Genomic DNA, 22,491 nt, shown 5'->3' with positions numbered 1-22,491 from the left:
TGTGAAATCATTAGTTTTTTTTATTCTCACTGGTGGTGGTGTTGGGTAAATGAGGAATCATTTTCTCTTCCTTTTTGAATGTTTGTTCTTTGTCGCTTAATGAATCAACCCTAATGGAGAAGTCTCTTGGAATTTAAGAAGAACTGAAACCAATAGGGTTCCACAGAAATGTAATAGGGTCTGTATGGACTACTCCAAACACCTATAAAATGTAATAGAGAATTATTTCTGTTCTCTAGGTTTTTGAGCCATCCAGTAGCAAGGAAATAGTTGTCTATAACATTCTATAGGATGGATCAAAAAATCTATAGGAAGGACAGAACCCTATTAAATATTGGATATTTTGTTTAATTCATGTAATATATTAAAGTTTTCCATAAGGGCACAATAGAAAGTATATGTGTGTATGTATAGTTATGTGCATTATTATTATTATTAATAATAATTTGTATTGCTGTAGCTTCTAGGAGCCGTAGTCCTGCGCAGGATCTCATTGTGCACGTGTGTGTGAAAAGTGACAAAAATTCAAACCGCCTATAAAATGCCATATTTAAATGAAGCCTCTGTTGTTTTAACATAATTAATATTTTCCTTATACTTTCCTTCTTTCTCTCTTTTAATAAATAGGATTTGGCTTCGTAACTTTTGAAAATGAAGACGTGGTGGAAAAAGTCTGTGAGATTCATTTTCATGAAATCAACAATAAAATGGTAAGTTTTTCCAATATGCACGTCAGTAGTACCCTTTATCACAAAACCAAGCCCGAGTGGTCCATTGGGAAAATGTTCTCCACAAAATTAATTGTTTTCAGACATCCTGTGTCAGATGTTTGTCTTTATAGTGGGTGAGCACTGGATTATGAATTTCGCCTATTTAGCTCTTACTTTTCCCACTAACCTGAGGGCATATAGGGAGGCTTTCCTTACTCAGGTACCCAGTAATTGTCATACTGGGTCAGATCGGTGATCTGTCTAGAGCAGTGTCCTGTCTTGGCCATGGTCAACACCAGATACTTCAGAGGAAGGTGTACTTAAAGAAAATGGGGTTGCACAGGTGTATCAGAGAACAAGAATTTGACTCAGCAGCCATAGGGGTGAAGATGATCCGAATAGGGCCACTTAATTATTCTCAAGTGCCATAGTCTTCCAAGAATCCAAGTTCCTGTCTCTCTACTCCTGATGATCCCACTTCCCCCAATCTCCCCTATATAACGTGTGGAGTTTGGGAAGAGGAGTAGAACCCCATTGATGGTCACTGGACAGGCTTCTCAGCACAGGGGAAATGACCAAAGTAGCTACTGCAGAACAAGCTAATTCTGATCAATTTCCCTGAGTAGACAAGCCCCAGTGCTGCTTAATACTGTAGCTGTCCACCAGAGGGAACCAAAAAGAGTCATGGTGCACTTGTCAGCCTGCTACCATGTAACCTCATCTCTCTTTGAAAGCACCTCCAGATGCACCTGTCCTAATACAGAAGCAAGATGACTCCTGAAGTTCTTCTAAAGCCCAGTCTCCTCCTGGGTAGGGGGTTTCTCTGTCAGCAAAGCCACCTAGCCAGATGAAAAAAAAAATCATTTGTATTTCAATCGATGCAATAACTTTGATATTTTCAGTTAAAATATTCTTTTCCCTTTGTCAAAACATCCCTTGCTTCTCAAACATGTATTCAGATATGCATTGTATAGTGGTCTGATATGTGTTCACAGACTTTAAATTCAATAATAGAGCTTTTAGTGTGGATAAGATCAAAGCAATCTCCTTAGCATATGCTAGAGGCCTGATTCAATATTTGACTTGCTAATTTTTCCCAGGGCACTGAAATAATATTCTTCATATTGTTCCTCACTGCAATGTGCATCTGAAATGAAAATAACAGCTCCTTAGCATGCTATATGTTGAGATGTCAAGCTCAGACTTTAAGGTGGGGTCTACACAAAGAGGTGACGGCTCTTACTTTGGGTCTGTTAACTTTAATGTACTTTGTGCCTAGCTCAGGCTGCCTATCTTAGACTGGTTTATGCAGAATTTTTTCTTTTGGCCAATTACATTTTAGTGTTTCCCAGTAGCTACCAATGACACTTAGAAATGCAGGGTGAAACAAATATGGGCTGAAATAACACCCCTCCCTGCCGCCAATGCTTATTCTTTTGTATATTAGCTAAATGATGTTCGTCCTAATAAGCCATCTAATTATTTTTCTTTAACAAAAAGAGAGTTAAAGCTTATTGTAAAAGTGTTAATTTAAATGAGTGCAAGCCGGTGAAGGAAAAATAGGTTTTTCATATCGCTTTCTGCAGGGCTTGCTTTATTTCCAAAAATCCCACACTGAAAACTGCAACAAATCAGTCTTGTCATATGACATCAGATCACTTGAGTAATAGACTGGAACTTGGAAATCCTTTCCATGCCAACACACCTTGTCACAATGGCCCTGTATGCAGATGTTTTTGTATAATAAAGACCTTAATCAGCATTGGGGGCCACTAGGTGCTGTAAAAACACAGAGGTATAACAACTAGCTCTTATATAGCACTTTTCATCAGTAGATCTCAAAATACTTTACAAAGCAGGTTGGGGTCTCTACCCCCTCCCATTTTTTGTTTTTTGTTTAAACAGACAAGGAAACTGAGAAACAAAGAGGAAAAGTGACTTGCCCAAGGTCTCCCCACTGGTCAGTGGCAAACCTGGAATTAGGACTCTGCTCTCTTGAGTCCCAATTCAGTACTCTATCCACTAGACCACACTGCCTCTCTCTGCCTGTCAAGTGATAGCAGTAAAGATTCGCAGAAAGCAGTTAAAGTGAAGGGTGTGCCCTGCTATATCGAGGGTATGGTTATTAACTCCTTGTAAGAGCACACCCACAGGAACTTTCTAACCCCTTGGTAGAACAGGGCCTCTCACCCCGTGACTACTTCATTTCCTTAATAGCCTCTTATCTTTGTCTTTGTCAAATTATTTTCAAAAGTTCGAATAAATGACATCAGCCAGTTTTTCTTTATTTGCTGGTTTGGGAATCTGCTCAGAGAATCCTAATGGACGAGAGGCGGATAATTTTCCTTCACAAGAATTCATGCTGCTTTGTCCTTATGTCACGTTCATCTAGGGGTGGTTTTGTTCTATTTTGCAATTATCAACTAGCAGTGGATGAAATGTGAAATTTGGAATGATGCAGAAAATATCTGGGAGATTACTTCAGTTATTTCACACTATGTGGTTTTTCTTAAATTCAGATTGTTAGCTGATGTAAATCAGCATTGCTCCCTGGATTTCAATGCTGGCCCTCAGTGAGCTACTTAGTGTAATACAGATATGAGATGAAAAAGAATCGTGCAGTACAGTCCAGTTTAACTTCAGAGATATCACGTTGGCAGGACAAAGTGAGTAAGCAGCGGCCTGAGACACTTCATTTGATACATTCGTAGTGGAATGTCAGGTCTGCTGTAGAATTTCAAACAAATTGCGTGTTTCTTTTGCTGCATATGTGTCCTATATATTTATACGTGATGGGGAGATCTTAAAAAGCACTCAACCTTGTCCTAATTCTGCTGTCATTGAAGTCAGTGGAGTTTCACTATTGACTCCATTGGAAACAGTTTTCGGGTATCATCAATTCTGATGATGTTAGAGTTAGGTCAACACAGAGTGCTTCTAAAAATCCCACCCTTTAGAATCTAATGTGGTGCAATTTTTCCTGCAGACATTATTCTTGCTAATTGGATACAGTGGACCATTGCTGTGTCTGTCACAGGTTCTAGCAATCAAACACAGACACACACACTGGTGTTTAAGCCATGCTCTCAAGTGCAGGGCATTGGTTAGGAGGAAGGACCTAAACTTCTCAGGTCCTGCAGTTATTCAGCAGTTTCTCATTCCCTGTGGGGTTTGTACAATACATAGCTCTCAGTGGGTGTGATGTTGCTGCACCCCTTCCTCCTGGCTTCAGTGGGGAGTAGGGAACAGTTTTCAGCTGGCACTGAGCTTCTCTACTAGAGCTGCCCTTCTGGCTTTGGTTGCCTTGCAGTTCTGTCTTCATGGGGAAGGCTCAGTGGCTTTCCACACCCCTTACCAGCATTCTTCTAGGGAGTGCTTGGTTTGCATGTTCTCTTCCACCTCCTTTCCTCACTATGGTAACCGCTCTGTATTCAGCAGTGTCCATCTTATTGTCTCAGCCAGGCAGCGGTCAGCCAGACCTAGTAGCCAGAGCCAGAGTCTGCAGTCATGAGACAGGAGTCAAGAGTTGGGTAGGTCAGGATATCATGAGATCAGAGGCAGGAGACAAACTGGAGATAAGAACCACGAGTCAGATGCAAGGGAGCAGGAGCAGGGTGGAGTCTAGTTCAGCCAGCTTCCTGTTCTTGCTGCTGACTTATGTAGAGCTAGTGGGCCAATCAGCCTCTCTGGGATTCTGTCAATTGGAGCACAGGGGCAGAGCCTCAAACTGGGGCTAGCCTTCACAGATCCCAGTTAAGCAATTGTCAGCAGACTGCCAGGTACAGGGCTGGAGTGCAGCTGCTCCCAGGGACCCTGCAGACCCAGATTTGAGACCTGTAGGTCATGACACTTACCTGCTTCTCCGCTTCCATGTATTTCAGAGGCTAGCTGGCCAGCTCCTCCCCTCCTGACTTCTCAAGACCTCTTCTGATCTCCCTTTTTGGTGTTGCTGGACTAGGCACTCCTCCAGTGCTGCTGTTGCCATATTTACTGGGCCTGTAACCCTATGAGGCTGAGATGCCCTAGATACACCAGACTAACACACATGCCTCACCTTTGGGCAAGAACACGGCTGCCCAAGGAGAGAGGCACAAACTAACCAGCTACCCCCTCTGGTGGCGCTGGGATGAACGGTTAAGACTACGCAATGTCCTCTGAGCCTTGCCCCAGAAGGCAGTTCAAGGAAAGAGGGGGTGGGCATTCTTTAGGGGCAAGAGCCCCCGCCTCTAGTTCGCCAACAATACTCACATTTCAGCTAGCTTCTGGTTCTGCTGTGGAATTTTACCCAGCTATCCTCCCATGCTTCCTGGGCGAGGAGGGGCTGGGAGACCTGCTAAAGGATGCCTGAGGAATCCCAGGTGTAGGGCCTGTTAAGGTGAGAGAGGGAGGGGAAACAACAAGATGGGGTGGGTGAAGATGTCACTGGAGCTTTGCACTGAGCAGGGGATAAAAAGGTGTGAGCGGCTGGCTGCTGTTTGGGGTCATGGATGACTAAAACGAATCCTTACAAACAAAACGTGTCACACCTGCTCCATCCATGACACGAAAGTCACGATGCTCTGAGCATCTTTTTCTGGATGCTCCTTTCACTGCACTAATTTTAAAAGTTGCCCACGAGAGAGTAGAGCATGAATGAGGTAGGCCCAGACTGACTCATCTCACTGATGATGTGTCTGTGGATGAAATACCAAATCCACAAAAGAGAGTGAGAGCCGCAGGTGCCTAAAGATGACGCACAGGTAGTTATGGATTGCTGCCTTGGGAGAGTGCTTAACTTGAGTAGCTAGAAATCCATCCTGGGCTGACCACTGCGCAACCCGCTGGCAAGTGCGTGTTATAGGTCCCCCTTTGTGCCAATTTGCAGAGGATACAAGTCGCAGACCCCATCTACAGAGACTTGGTTGTTAAGCTCAAGCTGTAGCAACTCATGCTTTGAGTTCTGGAGGTCCCCTGGTCTGTCAGCGAAGAGGGCAGCCATCACTACTGCACCTCCAGATTTAGCAACTGAAGTTCATAATGTTGAGATCTCTCTCTCTCTCTCTCCCATATTCAACAAATTGTCATTCTGCATAGTGGGAAAATAAAGGTAACTTGGCTACTGTTGTTTGGGAGCCTATTTCTAGCTTTGCTTCTCACTTGGAAGCTAATTTTAGCTCATCCGTTCTGCTTCTCTTGCCATTTATAAAGCTTAGAATGTCAAACACAATAGTAAATGAGTAGTATGAAAGCGAAAAAGAAAATGCCAGAGAGGCATTTAATAAATGATGTGGGAGTAAGATTTAATAAATGTATGTGGGAGTAAGATTATCTCTAAACATTTTTTTAAAAATCCAAACCAATCCCAGGATATGCTTTTCCTACACAAGTTGGCTATTTTGCAAATAGAAATGGAGCATGTTGTCTGTGGGGGGTGGGGATATATGGTGAGGGTGATTCTCTCTCTTTAAAAAAATGTGTGCAGTGGTGTAGAATGCAATAGATATTCGTATTTATTGTTTATACTGTAGTAGATGTGATTGACCACATCTGGGCCCCATTATGCCAAAGGCTGTGCAGCCAGAGAATAAACAGTCCTTGATCCAAATAGTTTACAGTCTAAAAGTTAGAACAGGTGGATCAGGCTGGGAAAAGGGGAACACTGGCTAACAAAAGTAATAGGATGCTTTAGCATAGATGAATACACACATTAGCTATTGAATTTCTCCCAAACTTCTGTTTATCCTTCATATGCCCATGAAGTAGAGGAGAATTTAGCACTTTAGAAAATTGGCCCTGGTTTGACAGCTCTGGACGTCCTCCGCCTCTGCCCCTTCCCCCCCAGTAACATGCACAGCAAATGTGGCAGAAAGAGTAAACGTAGGCAGTAATGTGGCAGTAAAGTGTTGTCCATGCTGCCACCTCTGTTTAAACCCTGTCCTTGGGGGTACCTGCCTCTAGGGATTAGCCATTAGTTCAGCCATCTGGTTCTTGGGCTCTCTGCTGAGACTGTCAGAGAGGTTGCCACACACAATGGATTTTTTTTCACTAGAGACTTGATTTGAAGTCAGTGGAAGGACTCTGACTTCAATGGGCTTTGGATCAAGACTGAAATACTGAATAGTGATTACCCATTCGTTAATACATAGGAGCCACCAACTAGCATTCCGGTGGTGGTGATAACTTTCTGCTCTGAAGTGGAATCGATTAAAATGGCTAACCTAGAAGTTAGCCGTGCAGTCCCTGAAATCCAATCACCAGATAGTGGTCAAACCAGCAGACAAAAGTGAACACTATCTTAGTCCTTAATCACGACGACTATGTCAACAAGGCCAACAGACAACTCTCTGGCACCACTGAGTCTATTAAAAACTAAAAGAAGCTCCCATCCCCTCCCCACACCCCACAGTTCACACATGAATTTAAAGATACCGTGAAATCCTTCACAAACAACTCTACAACCCATCCCAGGGACCTTCTACATGCTTCCCAAGATACACAAACAAGGGAACCCAGGCAGACCCATCATATCGGGCCACAGCACTCTTACTGAAGGAAAATCAGGACTGCACAAAGGGTCAGCTTGCTCCAAGACACTACTGACTTCCTCCAGAAACTAACAACCTCTTCCAGAACACCATCCTTGCCACTATGGATGTCACCTCCCTATGCACCAACATCCCTCACCATGGCAGCATTGCTCCTGGCCTCACATACAAGATACTGCACAGCGCTCAAAAATCCACCCCAAAAACATTGCCAAGATCATCCATTTCATCCTGACCCACAACTTCACATTTAGCAGCAAACTTTTGCCCAAACCATGGGAACAGCCCTGGGTTTTCAGATGGCTTCTCAATATGCCAACCTATTCATGGAGGAAGAATTTCTGGATAGATGCACCATGAAACCAATGATGTAGCTGAGATACCTACGGTGATCTTTTCATCCTCTGGACAGAAAACCTAAACTACCTCATAGATTTCTGAACACCATGATTAGTTTCAATAATGGAACTCTACAAATGACTATATATAAAAAACCCACAGATCACCACACTTACTTCCAAAGATACAACAACCACCCCAGACACACTAAAAAAATCTGTTATCTGTAGTTAGGCAGTCATATACCACAGAATTTGCTTCAAAGAGAAATTCCAAGGTACGCACTCAAACACACTATTCACTAAATAAGGACACTCCACCAGAGAAGTAGATCGCAACATGAAAAGGACCACCCAATTGTCCCAGGAGAACCTGCTTCAATAAAGGGGGGAAAAAACCACTGACCAAACATTCCTAGTTATCACCTATCACCCCACACTCGAACCCTACGGGATATCGTCAAACAATTACAACCCATACTTTGTGGGGACTGCATTCTGAAAAAAATCTTTCCTGACCCCCCCCCCCTTTTTGGCCTTCAATCAACCCCCCAACCTCATCATCAGAAGCAAGCTCCCCACAGATCAGGACACACCAACTCAAAGTGGCACCAGACCCTGCCGGAACAACAGATGCAAAATCTGAAGACACACATTTACTGGTACAATGATCAATACCCCCACAACCCAGCTCTCAAGGTTCTTGAGTCCTATACATGCCTATCACAAAATGTGGTGTACCTCATCCAGTGCCCTAAAAGCCCCAACAATAATTATGTGGGTGAAGCCAGACAATCACTATGCTCTTGAATGAACTCACACAGAAAAATGATAAAAGACCAGAACACCATAATCACCCATGGGCAAACACTTTTCACAAAGCAATCACTCCATATCTGATCAATACTCCGTCCTCAAAGGAAACCTGCACAATACCTTCAAAAGACGAATCTGGGAATTAAATTCATAATACTACTGGATACCAAAAATCATGGACTGGATACATTGCTTATTACAACAATTTGTAACACACACCTACCTGCTTACTCTTAATGTCCCACTTCAGACTCCTTTTCCATAACAGTCTCTTATTGCCTATTCCATTGCAAGTGGTCCCCTACAACATGTTACCCTTTATGCTTAACAATCTGTCCCAATTTATATTTAGTTCAGACACTGATTTCCTTCCCCAGACCTGAAGAAGAGCTCTGTGTAGTTTGAAAGCTTGTCCCTTAAATCAACATCAGTTGGTCCAATAAAAGATATTACCCCACCTAGCTTGTCTCTCTGCCATCACAGGACCATCCCGGCTACAACATCTGTGCAAACAGTCTAGGTTATAACTGCCAACCCAGAGGGTAAAAGCTTTGTGTGTCATTTGCAATCCCCTAAGCTACTCAGTCCCCCTTTTTAAAAGCTGTGGTGTGTTTTTAGTAGGTGTAGTAGAATAGTAACCCGAGTCCCCAGCTGAAATCGGGGTTCTGCTGTAGACAAGCATAATAAGCAGCAGTGACTGCCCCTAAGAGCTTATAATAACAATAGACTGTAAGGGTGGGCAGGGAAACCAAGGAGAAGAGACTTGTCTGAGGTCAATGGTTGAATCAAGAATTCCTATCTCCCAGTACAGTGCACCGTCTACTAGACAACACTGCCCGTTTTACTTTCGCTCTTTGCACTGTTTATTTTTCTTCTCTATACGCACTGTCGTTCTGTATGCATTTTAATAACGATTAATGTAAAAGATACTAAGATTTTATTGTAGGTGGCAATATGCCCCGGGCTGCTAGACAGATGAGGAGTGCAGTGCGGAGAAGCAGGCTTTCTGGGCACAATGTGGAAAATTGGCTCTTTGCAGGGTTTGTCTTCAAAGAGACTTACCAAGTGGCCTTGCCATCAGTGCACACACATCATTTGAGAAACGGTTGGTGATTTAATGTGGCCATAAGGTTGCAGTTGGGTTGTAACCTTGGCTTGCCCTACAGACATGTAAAGGGACATTTTAAAGGCCCACAGGTTGAAGGGAAATAGCCAATGGAAAGTTATAGCCAAGCTAAGTGATAATGACTAGGACAGGAGAAGCCCTGCTTCTATATGCATGTAAATATATTTAGTTTTTGAGCAGTCTTCTATCTTCTCTATTTAGTGCCTCAATAACAGCACTTTGTCCTTTTCTAGTACCTTTTGTATGAAGATCTCAAAGCACAGACGCTTGTTATGCTCAACAGCACTCTGCAAGATAGGTATTATCACTCCCCATTTACATGGGTAAACTGAGTCACAAAAAGGTTTACGTGACTAGATCATGTATCAAGTTAGCGGCAGAGCCAGGAATTAAACACAGGAGCCCCAACTCCAGTCCCTAACTCTAACACTGGGCCACAGTGGCTTTTGATGTGTGAGCTCCTTGTAGAAGGGGACTGCCTCTTCATTATGTGTCCATAAGAGCATAGCACGATGGGGCCCCGACCCTGAGTGAGGTTCTTTGCATTACTGCTACAGATAATGTGTACAGCTAGGATGCCACAGATCACATTAAGCTGCAGCAAAACTTGGCTTGTTATCATGATCTCACATTCCAAAATTACTTTCACCAGGCCGTTGAGCCAAGTACATTGCTAATGGTTCTGGGAGATTGTTACGCCACTGTTGTGGACCGCAGTGTGAAGAGTCTGGCAGTAGTGATAGCCACTGCCTGCGTATGTATTCTCATTCAGGCTGGTTGAAGGCCTGCAGGAGAGGGAGTGGGAGGCGGCAAGGCTGGAGTGAAGTTGTTTTAGAAGCGAATGCTGTGGGATTGTTCAGGTTTGTCCTCTTGGAGAAGCGCAATGCCAGGCAGCAGCTCCCTCGGAGATCACAAGGCTGTGTAGGTCTGAGAGTCTTATCTGTCAAGTGAAGGACACTGCAGAATGCCTGTAACTTGGATGCCTTCCTCCAAAAGAAAGACACTAAAAGACACCATAGACATGGTGCATTTAACTGCTGCAGACTATGGGGTGTGCCGTGATTAAAATGGGTTTTCAAAGCCTGCTGGATTTGGGGGGTGGATGGAAGGGCAGGGGCGGGGGAGAGGGCTTGGCAAGGGGGACACAGTAAAGAAGAGGAACTGCTCCAATGCTAAGACTTGTCAAGTACTTTATTGGACAGGTTGGAGTGATATATCCCAAGAAAATATGGGAGATGTTGTTTCATTCTGTCCTGTAGACACTGATTTCCCTGTCACAGTTTGAGCATCTATTAAGTGACCAGTTATTTCATATTCACCACTTCTGGTTTGCCAAACTTCGAAGGGCTTTAAAAAACAAACAAACATTTCCTTCTATTCCCTCATGTAAATAGGCCTTTACAGAATTACTAGGTGAATATAGATTTTAGTATTACATGAGCAGTAGTTGTGGCTTGCAGTTGCATGAACAACATGGCATCTTCAGAGGTAAACTAATCCAACTTGCTGTCAATTATACCTTGCTGGCAAGACAAGGTTGCCTTGTCTTTGGGTGGTAAGCAGTTTTTTGTTCATTGTGAATACAAGAACACTTCCTCTCCCCTGGCCGCCTCCCCCAAAATAGCTCTGGTTTCTTTGGTAAGTTGTAGCCATGTTTTCCTGAAACATCTTGGTGTTGGGAGCTGACAGCTCGTTTTGTTATACTGGGTAGAACAGGCTTTTCACTTGACAACCCATCTTGACAACCCATGGTTCCAGCGAGTTTGCCTGCTCACTCCTGACCCAAGAATACTCCAGTGTAATATTAATTTTCAAGACCAGACTAAACAAAAACAGTGAATTTTAGCTTCTCTGCTATTTTCGCCTTAGACTTAAAACTTCCTTTGTTAGGTAACTGAACCTGAAGAACATCCTGCATGTAGGGAAGGCGCCAAAATCGGGAGATTATTAAAGTGAACAGCAAAAGCTGAAATAAAGAATTTCTTTAACATCCAGATTTATGGGCTGATTGCCCACATTAACGAGGCAGTTGGGAGTGTCTTAACTTTGAAATATCTGTATATATTTCCACTTTGTGAAATCCACTGGCACGTCCCAGTTCAGTAAAAATGTCCTAGATTGTATCATATAATGTCACTGATACTGCATGGTTGTCTTCAAATTTGACATGGTCCAGTGGATTTTATTTGATCCCAGCATGAACCATTTGCTACATGATGAAGCACAGGGTAGGTAACCAACTGCTCTGCATTTCTCAGATCAGCATACAATGGCAGCTTCGTCTGGCCCGGGTTGGTAGTGACCAAAAGTTACCACCATCTGATGTCCATTCAAGGACTTGTATGGGATGAGTTTGGTAATCTCCACTGAGTTCCCAATGAAAAGGTCTCTCTTATCACAAGAAAAGAAAAACAATTCTGCAGCTGGCAATGACAGACCTTTCTGCTGCAAGTCTCTGCAGAGAGGTGTGGTGATCATTAGGCCTATGGCAGAGGCCAAGGATCTACATCAGCATGGAGAGTGAACTGCCTTCTCAGGTAGGGTTCTAAGCCAGGTGAGCTGAGACTTGGGATCTATTCTTGGTCTAGCTCCTGGTCCACTGGAACAAGTCACTTCCCCTCTCTGTGCCTCAGTTTCTCCATCAGCAAAACAGGGATAATAATGCTGTAGCCATTTTTTGAGATCTATAGATGAGAAGTGTTCAGATGTTGTTAAAGGTGCTCCCTACAGATCAGACTGGTGGAAATTGACAGAGCAATGCAGGGAGAGCTTACGTTGCCGCTGCTTGTGCTATACACTCCTCTGTGGTAAGAGAGTTAACCAGGTTGCCAATCCAGCATCTTGCATGAGTATTAAGTCCCCACCCAGAAGGATCCATTCCCAGCTGAGGGAGGAATGCTTAATCCCTTGAGATTATCTTTAGTGTTGATTGGATATGTTCATTTTCAGGGTTTTAAGACTGGCATATTTTTCCTCCAGTGAGGTTTTTGTTTTTAATTCCAAGTAAAAACTTATTTGCAGCTTGCTAACATTCTCCTTATGTCCTTGTGGGCTGTGAAAATCATAAATTAAGATCATCTTTCTGAAACCAGCAGTAGTCTGTTTTGTGGTTGCAGAAGCTAATTACTGGGTTATTGTTTCTAATGGTGTTAATCCAAACTTCATTTTCCTGTTAATTGTCCCTCTAGCCAGGCTAGATTGTGTTTTATCATTCTGAATATTTGCAATGAAAACTGCTCTGAGGTGTAACCAATGACTCCGTGACATTTTGAGCAGTGGTGAAGCTGAAGAATATGATTGAGAAATGAAATGATACACCTCCACTGATCACTCTATTTGAATTTGCCTGAGGAAATTGAATTGGGCATACTCCTGATAAATAGCCCCCTGATTAAAAACAAGCAAAGGGAAGTTGCAGAGGTGGGTGCTGAACTTTTTCATCTGGTACCTAGCGAGAACACACAAGAACATAGGATTGTGTTGTGTACTTGTTGCCTGAGGAAGGACCCTTGCTTTTATAGGATGATCTGGGAGCAGGGAGGAAGTAGCATCATCGTTTTTTCCCCTGGCCATTCGGGTTTCAACAAGAGGGGTGGCAGCTCTTGGCCACAAAACTCAAATTCATGGGAAGCCTGCCATATTGCATTTAGACTCAAAACTCACTGGAAACATCATTGAAAGGGTATGTCAAAGATTCAAGCATTTTGCTTGAATTTAGGGTCAGTTTCCCATTCCAGCCCTTCTGCTCCTCCTTAAAACTTTCCTCTGCCATGATGTCTGCAAAAAAACTCAACAGTGGCTAGGTGGCTGGCTTGCTGTGACCACTGTTTTTATGAGGGTCTCATTGTTTCCTTGTTTCCCCCTATCTGTTTGTTGTAGCCACCTATTGTCTATATTCTTTAACACTGAAAATGTAAACTCTTCTAGACAGGGGTCTCCATTGTGATTGTATAGTGCCTAGCACAATGGGACTCTAGCCTCTAGGTGCTTCTGTAATGCTGACAAATAATAATAAATGATAAGTGTCCCCTGAGCTTCACTTTGAATTTAGGGGGGTTAGAACCTAAATGTTAATGACAACTTTATGGAGAGTAAATCCTTATGAACTGAAGTGGAAGCTGATGGTGGCCTGAATTGCTGCGAGGTGAAGCAGTCCACATTAAGGGCCACTCCAGATAATGCTAAGAAAATGGGGGAATTCTGAGCTTCATTCCTAGCTACCACAGCAAACAGGTTAGTGTCTTCAAGTGCAGGGTTGAATTTGTGGGAAAAGAGACACTCAGTCGAGCTAGGGGGTGTGGTAGATCCTGTTCTTCTTTCCTTTGATCTGTTTCTCTTATATTTATCTAGATACTTGTATGGTCCCTATCTCCATAGTATCTGAGTATTTCACAAACACTTGGGAGCCAGAGAAGCACGTGGCACAGAGAGATTGTGACTTGCCCAGGGTTATACAGGAAATCTGTGGCAGAGCTGGGAGTTGAAACCCAGATTGTCTGAGTCCCAGTCCAGGGCCTTAACCATCCTCTTCTCTAGATAGATGCAATATACACCACCAGAGGCCTATGCTGAGATTTTGAATTAATGAATGTGGAAGGAACTTTGTTTCTTTTTTCCTTCTCTTTCTGACTCGTTCTTTAAAAGAGACTGCTGTGAAACCCTATTGCGCAGTCTAGTGACTGTCCATGAAGCTCTCATTCACACAGCCCAGGACATTGTAAACCAATAAACATTTTGAGGAGAAGGGACAAGGACAAATCGACGCAAGTTGAGCCCTCTGTGCTGCTCTAAACAGCAGGGAGGCTAAAGCTATGAGAACAGACCCATTATTTAAAAGGGTGGGAAAGTCACTTGCTTGTTTCTCCCTCTGCCTGCGGATGTATTCCTTCACTGAGGACTCACTGCCACCATCGCCGAAGAGGAAGGAATACACGGCTGGTACTGCCGTGGCTTTGCCTGAGTTTACAGGACATGCAGAGAGCGGGTGTCTCCATTTGAGATGCCTCTCTTGTTCATAATGTCTGTTTAACTTATTTCGCCTGCCTCCTTTTAAATCTTTTGCAGCTAGTCTCATCAGTCACCCACAATTCATATATATCCAGCAAAGAACACTCACGGTAACAATACTTTTCCTTTACATAGCAGCATCCTTCTGAGGACCGCAAAATGTTTTGCACATCTGAATTCCTATCCCAACACAGCTGTGTTGCAGGATGTGTATTGTCCTCATTTTGCAGATGGAGAAACTGAGGCACAGAGAAATGAAGCCATTTGAACAGGATTATAAAGCAAGTCAGTCAGTGGCAGAGGTGGGGTGTGTGGAATGGGGGTGCTGGAACAATTTGTATAGTGGGAGTGCTGAGAGTCATTGAACCAACCTGTATATGATGGAAACCACTTCAAGCCAGGGGGTGCAGCAGCACCCCTAGTTCCAGCACCTATGGTATGGTATGGAACCAAGGTTTCCTGTATGCTGTAATCATAAGGCTCTCAGATACTTCCAGTTTCCTCCAGTGGCTCCCCTTTCCTCTCCCTGCTCTTCTCCCACTATACCCACTGAGCAGTCCTCACCAAGGCACTCACTGGCAAAACAGTGACATCAGAAAAACTCTAGAGGCATTTCATTCCAAAGTTTGATGGATTCTGGCAGATCTGTTGGCAAGATGCGAGTGTTTTGACATCGTTGTTGGCGGAATCTGAGCATTATTGCTTTGTGAAGTGTTGCGAGCAAGCTAAGTAAATAAGATCTGTCGTGGGGTTTGCAATAGAAAGGGGAAGAGTAGGTGGTTTTGTTTAAAATACTCCCATTACAGTCAGTTAACCTTTATGTTACCTAAATGAAAATTATGTAAACCTGAAATTTTCGCTGATCAGGTTGCCTAGGAACAGGCGGTCAGTTTTCATAAGACAATGAACACACAGTCACTGATAGGGCTATTAGGAACAGAGGCATTTAGCTGTATTATTCTACCTCCCTGGTTTTATTGGGTGTAATTACCTGTTTTCACATAGGAAGCACGCCCACCTGTGCCTGCTCATTCAAGTAGCAGGGCTTGTGGAAGAGATGTTCCCCTGCTTAAAGTGAATCCACCAGCCCAATCTGCATATGCTAAACATTGCCAATTCTGTTCTTCATTGCTGCGGGTTAGAGGTTGGTGTGTCCACAATCAGAAAAGCAGATGCTTTTATTATTTGTGTTACAATCGTGACAAGAGGCCCCAGCCAAGATCAGGGCCCCATTGTGCTAGTCACTGTACAAATATGTCGTAAGAAGCAATCCCACAGAGCTTGTATTCTAAATAGACCGATTCAGACAAAGGGTGGGAGGGGAGACAGAAAAGTCACTGAGAAGTGAAGGGATTTGCCTAAGGATCAAAAATCAGTGGCAGAGCCAAGGCCTCAAACCCAAGTCTTCTGATTCCTAATTCCATGCCTTATCCACTGGCTTGGTTCTGGTGCATAAGACAAGAATCTGTTCTGAAGCTCACACTGTCAAAGTACCCCTGTACTCTCTTGGTTACCCTTGTGATTGCAAGATTTTAAAAAGTTATTAGTTAGAGATTTGTTATATGATGTAAATGGCTTTAAGAAACTTCAAAAGATAAAGGGAATAACTAGAAGAGAGAGAATGTGGATCATTTACTGGTAGGATTTAAAGAAATTCCTCTGCCGGGTAGAAATATTGATTCTTTATTCCCGTTTTAAAATGGAGCTTTCTGTAATGATCACCAATAGTCATTTTCTGTTATCACTCGTAATAGAACTGTGCCAATGACTTTCCTTCATTCATTCCATGCCTGCAAAGAATCATTTGAGTGTAAACAGAGCATAGGTTTTTGTTTCAGAAACAGGACAACTTATTAAACCTGCATTTTATCATTTTAACAGAGTTTTGCTATGTGTTTAAAGAGACATGCACATATTTATTCTTTTTAGACTCGTTTATACGGGTGGACTATTTTTAAAGTTCACATTTGGAAAAAAAAAACAAAGCTAAAAATAATTTTCCCCCTTTATCTAGCTCAGTTCTGCATTTGACATTTACATGGAATTCATTTGCATCTCATTTGTACATGTTTCTGCTCAATAGGTAGAATGTAAGAAAGCACAACCTAAAGAAGTGATGTTTCCACCAGGGACAAGAGGAAGGGCACGAGGATTACCATATACCATGGACGCTTTTATGCTAGGGATGGGAATGTTGGGTAAGTGTGAAATAGCCATGGAACTACTGAAAGAGCAAGCATCTACCTATGTTGTCTTTCCCATTGTGAACATTTAAAGGTGCAGAGGTGGTGCATGAATTACTGAGTTTACGCAGTGTGCAACTCTAAAATTTAAACTGTGGGAGTGGGGAAATAATCCTGTCTATGGTAAATTATTAACTTTCTTTTTTTTCTTCCTGGGATATCAAAATTTGCATTTAAATGGATGTTTTAAATAGCCTGTTTTACTCTTATTCACAAAAATAGAATGATGAAAGATGCAGCGTGTTCATTCTGACTAAAAATGATCTCTTTTCCTTTTTAGAGGAATTGAGTCACACATTATTCCCCTTCTCTTAAAGGTGTCTTTGACAGTTCAGCATAGATAATTGAAAATCTTGCAGCTTTAAATGGCATGCAGGATGGAGAAAGCAGAGGAGATGCATAATAGTGCAGGTCGCAACAATAATTACAAGTTTCAAGGAGACAGAACGGTATTTTAGTTCGAAGTATTGTGTCCAGAAAATACTAATTAAATGGGATAAATGATATTTAATGGCAAAATTCTATTTGTGCAGGAGGTCTTTTAGTTATAATTGGTTCTCATTTGTTTCTGCCTAGATAGTTTCTTCTTTCTATATAATCTGACAACCTCTTTATATACTTTCTTCAGAGTTATCGAGTCAGGATGGAGCAAATCCATTGCCAGCATATTTTTAGAAAAACATACATTGTTGCTCAATCTTCCACTGCCCCCGCGCCCCCCCCCCCCGCTTTGTATTTAACTTTTCCTTGGTTGACCCCTGCTGTGTTCATAGAGTGAGGGTGCTTGAAGGTGTTTCCTAGGCAGAACTGAGTCTTTCCTGTACTAACTAACCAAAAGTCCAAAGTCTGTGTGAGTTTCTTTTCCCTACTCCTTCCCTTAGTGGGTGGGTTAACCACCAACGATACTTAATGATGGAGGGTGGAAAGGGGGATCAGCAAATCTGAGACCCATTGGAAAATGTATCTAGCTTACCCACCAGGCCAAGGGCACAGCCATGAAGAGAGCCCAGGTCTCTTGAGTCCCAATCCAATGCCCTTTCATCAGTAGATCTCAAAGCATTGTACAAAGGAGGTGCAAAGGGCATAGTTATCCCCATTTTGCATGTGGGAAAACTGAGGCACAGAGAGGGGAAGTAACTTGCCCAAGGTCATCCAGCAGGTCAGCGGAAGAGCTAGGAGTAAAACCCAGGTCTTCTGAGTCGTAATACTATGCTCTGTCTGCTAGGCCACACTGCCTCCCTTGCCTGCAGTCCTGAAACCCTTTCCTCTCCTTGCCCCTTCCCCACGCAGTGTTGTTCTGAAAAAGCTTTTTAGAAAATGTGACCCCGTAAGACTCCAAAGGGCAAATAAAAAGAGCCCTATGTTTATACTTGTTAATTTCATGATTTTTAAGCCAACTTCATGATTTTTTTGGGGTGAGGGGAGGGCTGGCTTGTGAAGCGTTACGAACTGTTGTCATGCAGAATAATAAATAATTATTGTACTTGGATTGGGGTTGAGCTTGGAAACCACGATCCGAAGTTTGGAGCCCAATTGTGCTAGGTGCTGCATAACAACAGTTGGGAGGGGGAAGAGGTCCCTAATAGCCTGGACTTCCTTCAGTGGAACGAGTTAGGTTAAGGGATATTGCTTCCTGGATGTTCAATCAGTGCATGCCAGCAGGCTGAAATGATGGTGCTTCCTGAAACTCTGCTGTAGCTGGCGCACAGGTGGGGTGTTGGTGTCCCACGGGAGAGCAACACCCCACCTGGGAAACCAATTGCTACCGTGGAAGGAAAACAAACCAACCTAGGTGTGGCTCTCTTTTTAACGTAGGGATTTGTAAGTGTTGCCCCCACCTCTTCTCAATCTGCTAAATAATAAAGGCTGAAAACTTCCAAAATGTGGGTGATGCCTAAAGTGAGGCACCGAAATAAGACCCCCGAGTCCTTCAACGATCTCTGAATGGCTGGATCCTTGGATGAAGTGAAGCTCTGCATGGGTTCAGGGTTCTTCCCACATGAAGTTCATTGCAGAGTCTGGGTGAAAGTGGCCTCCTTTCTTCCAGGTGTGGAGCACACATAACTCACGTTGAAGTCACTGGAAGCTGGGCATGCTCAATCAGGCCGTTTATTAAAGTGCCTGAAGTCAGGCACCACCAGACTGAGAAAGGACTTTCCCAGGGTGTGTTTTTTTTTTACCCAGAATTAGTAGTAGGTCAGTTCAGGGGCCTTGAAGCTGATCTGTTCTTGGATGCAATAGTCAGTCCCTTCAGATGAAAATATTTTATTCTATTCCACTGCCCCCAACTTCTCTCCCTTAATGTAATTCTCAATTTTGGAAATTAAAATTTAGGATTAAATTATTCATCCTGTTCTAGTAGACCCATGTTCATTTCAACTACCTACTTTCATGTTCCTTAGCACTTTTCTCTACGATGGTGTCTAGTTTTTTCTTCATGGGAGTTGGTTGAATGCAACCTTGTTAACTAATTCTCCAAGATAGGGCTCGGTCACCTGCATTTAAAAGAGAGACAGTGCAATTATAGCCTAGGCAAAAGGATCAAGAGCAAAATTCTCTTTTCAGCTCACTATTGCAAATCCTGACCCTAATATTCTGTTCTTCCTTTGACATTAGTGAGAGACCAGTGCATGTTGAGTGAGAAGAATTTTCAGAGCCAGAGCCCAGCACAGTGATCTGAAAGGAGAATTTAACCCTGAGGCATGTTATGACTAATTTTCACGAGGGCTATCTCTTTGAATAAGGTTGCTTTGAACATTAAAACTAAGAGATGATGAAAGAAACCCTGGGCTAGTACATTTATTTCTGTTGAAAGCAAGCAATATGTATGCATTTTGGCAAATTCCTTTCTTGGCACACAGGTGCCTGTTACTCAGGCAATGTATGACTTCATTAGATCAACCACACTGGTTCTGTTCCACTGGTTTTCACAGGACTACTCTTAACATGCTCTTATTAGATTTCAAATCATGGGGACTTGCTCTGAATGAATGACTGATTCATGTTGAAGGCCAGATACTTAATTATCTGCTCTAGCTATTTTTTTTTCCTTCTTCCAAGTTCCTGATTGCTGTAGTGGCACCATATTAAATAATTACTTGCTAAATAACAAAGTCACAACGCAGAAGTCCAAGCCTATCCGCATGACCATTTTAACTCCCATTTTTCAAGGGTTGCCGGTAAAAGTACACTTCAAGGTTGGAAACTGGGCATATCAGCAAAAGGCTCAGTGAGGAATTTTTAATTTCCAACCCCTGGCAATGACATAGCAATGAGGACCAATCCCTGAGAGGAAGAAGGGTGTAATTAACCCATCAAACAACAAGGCATACAAAGTAACATATTGCCAGAGGGAGATTTTGAAGTAGCTGAATATTTTGCTAAGATCCCAAGAGGCCTTTGTCAGAATTACTCCATTACTAGCTTTCGACATTTAGTTTCACGGAGACTAAGTGAACTGGAGCTGCTATTGAAAGTTTTTATACGGGTCTCCAGAAGCCCTTGTCCAAGGTCACCTTCTCCAGATGCAGCTCATGAAAAGAAAAGAAAATCAGAAGAAAGAATACACCAGAGCACTCAAAGGAAAGAGTGCATAGTGATTCCCTCAGAGCTATTAAGGAAGTTGGTCTTCCTCATTAATCATTGCTGCCCCAAGGATATAGCAGCATCTGGAACCGAGAAGTACATAGATAGCCATGTTCCGTGATTACTGGTTGATTGGGACAAAATCAGAGTACTTTTTAAAAGGACACTTCTTCTCTAAAAGCGTAGGCAGATTGAGTCCTGTCCTGCGGCTGCTACTGGGCTGTCTCAGACTTTTTGTCATCCAGTGTAAGAGACATACCCTTCAGGGAGACTAAGAACATTATTTAACCACTTTGCCGAAAGAACAAGTTGGAGCTGTTTTAAGCCCAACTATCTCCTGCTCCCTAGCATCCTACTTCACTAGTGGACTCCGAGACAATCAACATAAATGGAGGATTCAGTTTGGGCCAGTCTCACAAGTGAGAGCCCTGAAAACACAGCAGGAAGCCCATGCAACTGCTTGTGAATTGGGTCTGTGCCCCTTACGGTTAGTGGTAGCACATAGCGTACTCATCTGACTGAAATCGGAGATGCTTCCCACAACACTAAAACTTGCAGTCGTCCAGCAGGCACTCAAGAAGCCACATCCTGTCAGGCTAATGCCCTGTTATCATATCCAGCCAGCAGCTCTGAACCACACGGGGCATCTTTGACATTTTTTAATATGGAGCATACAGATATGATCACATTGCGCCACCACAATGCTTCTGCATTGGTTACTGACCTTTCCCAGGTCCATTCCTATGGCCTCATCCATATCTAAAAAGCCCAAAATGGCATACGTTACTGACAAACCTCCTCCAGCAGTGCCACTCGCTGGGAATGCCACAGCAATTAGAGCCCCGAGTCAAACTCATGGGGGTTTTCAGTGGAATGCACCTGGCTGTGGAACTTCCTACCCCGAGCGACTCAGCTGACCTGAGTCTTGCCAGGACTCCTCTCTTTCAGCACTCTTCCTGCAGCGATGGGCACCTTAGAAGTGCCGATGTTAATAATAAGGCTGGACCCCTTTAATTTGCAAACCCCTCCAGAGACCAAAATGCTCAGCCAACAAAGGGTATATACTTGGAACGCTACCTGATGTGAACACCGAATTTCAGAAAGTCTCCAAGAGACTTTTTATATCATTGCATAAGCCAGATTGGGGCTCTGCATTACTGCACACGTTCAATTTAGGTAGGCTGAGCTCATGCATAAAAGAAGCTTGTGCCCTTCAAGGAAAGTCATTCCTTCCCCCCTGCCTCCCATATCAGAGTCTGTTTAATGGAGAAGCTGCCTCTGAGACAAAATTAGGAAAGGGGCACTCTTTATTAGGCATACATTTCCTGGGTGTCTTGCAGAGCATTTAGGAACCTTTCTAGCCTCCAAAATGTAGCACCCTTTGTAGCATTCAGCATCTTCTTAAACAGCCATAGTCACCATTCGGTTAACTCTTCCATTTGCTTTGTAACAGGAGGAAGATCAACTGTTTGGACTGAAAGAGAGGAAGAGAGAACATGTCTGCTCTGTAGCAGATGTTCCTCTGTCGTAGTTTCTCCTCAGTACATAATCTCCCCCATTCACCACTGGGAATTATCTTTGTTTTGCATTCACATTGACTATGGGTTCTCATAGCCACCCTCCCTTTCTGCATGGGCATCCCAAAACCTTTAATTTTGTAATGTGGTACATGATGGAAAAGATTGAAAGCCACTGATCTAGTCCACCTATGAGATTAGAGTGCTCCTCATACACCAGAGTCCAATCATTTTGGAGTGGTTGGAAACTGAAAGATGCCTCTCAGTCAAAAATCACCTCCCCTTAATAATAATGCTGCTATGTATAAACATCAGAGGACCTGGACCCTTTACAATTGACATCGCCACTCACAGTACAAGCACAAGGTGGTGGAGAAATCGTTTGTCATGGCTGAAGAGCTTGGAAGAGGGAATGTGCTTTGAAGGAGGTTGTTTCCACACAGAAGAAAGTGAGAGTTCTTCAAGGGCGAAGAAGAGGCATAAGAGAAGATGTGAAGATGTTTGGGAGAGGGATGCAAAGGGAGATGTTGTTTAAATAGTGCCTTTCCTCACAAAGGAGGCTTGAGCAAACACCAACTATTGCATCCAGCTACCTCTGCAGCCCACTGCACAATAGGGTGGGGAA

General features: G+C 43.2%; 1 protein-coding gene across 14 annotated transcripts in view; it reads left to right on the top strand.

The window, feature by feature from the left end:
• The window catches only part of MSI2 (musashi RNA binding protein 2), a 377,362-nt gene that overhangs the window by 280,832 nt on the left and 74,039 nt on the right, over nucleotides 1-22,491 (top strand). For all 14 annotated transcript variants that reach the window (XM_073315753.1, XM_073315752.1, XM_073315757.1 and 11 more), the window contains 2 exons: nucleotides 628-710; nucleotides 16,605-16,719. In XM_073315753.1, coding sequence (XP_073171854.1) covers nucleotides 628-710; nucleotides 16,605-16,719 — 198 coding nt within the window. The remainder of the gene's footprint in view (nucleotides 1-627; nucleotides 711-16,604; nucleotides 16,720-22,491) is intronic.

This window comes from Lepidochelys kempii, chromosome 17 (genome assembly GCF_965140265.1).
Source record: "Lepidochelys kempii isolate rLepKem1 chromosome 17, rLepKem1.hap2, whole genome shotgun sequence".
In the NCBI taxonomy this organism is placed as follows: Eukaryota; Metazoa; Chordata; order Testudines; family Cheloniidae; genus Lepidochelys; species Lepidochelys kempii.
This window is presented reverse-complemented; position numbering and strand designations above follow the sequence as displayed.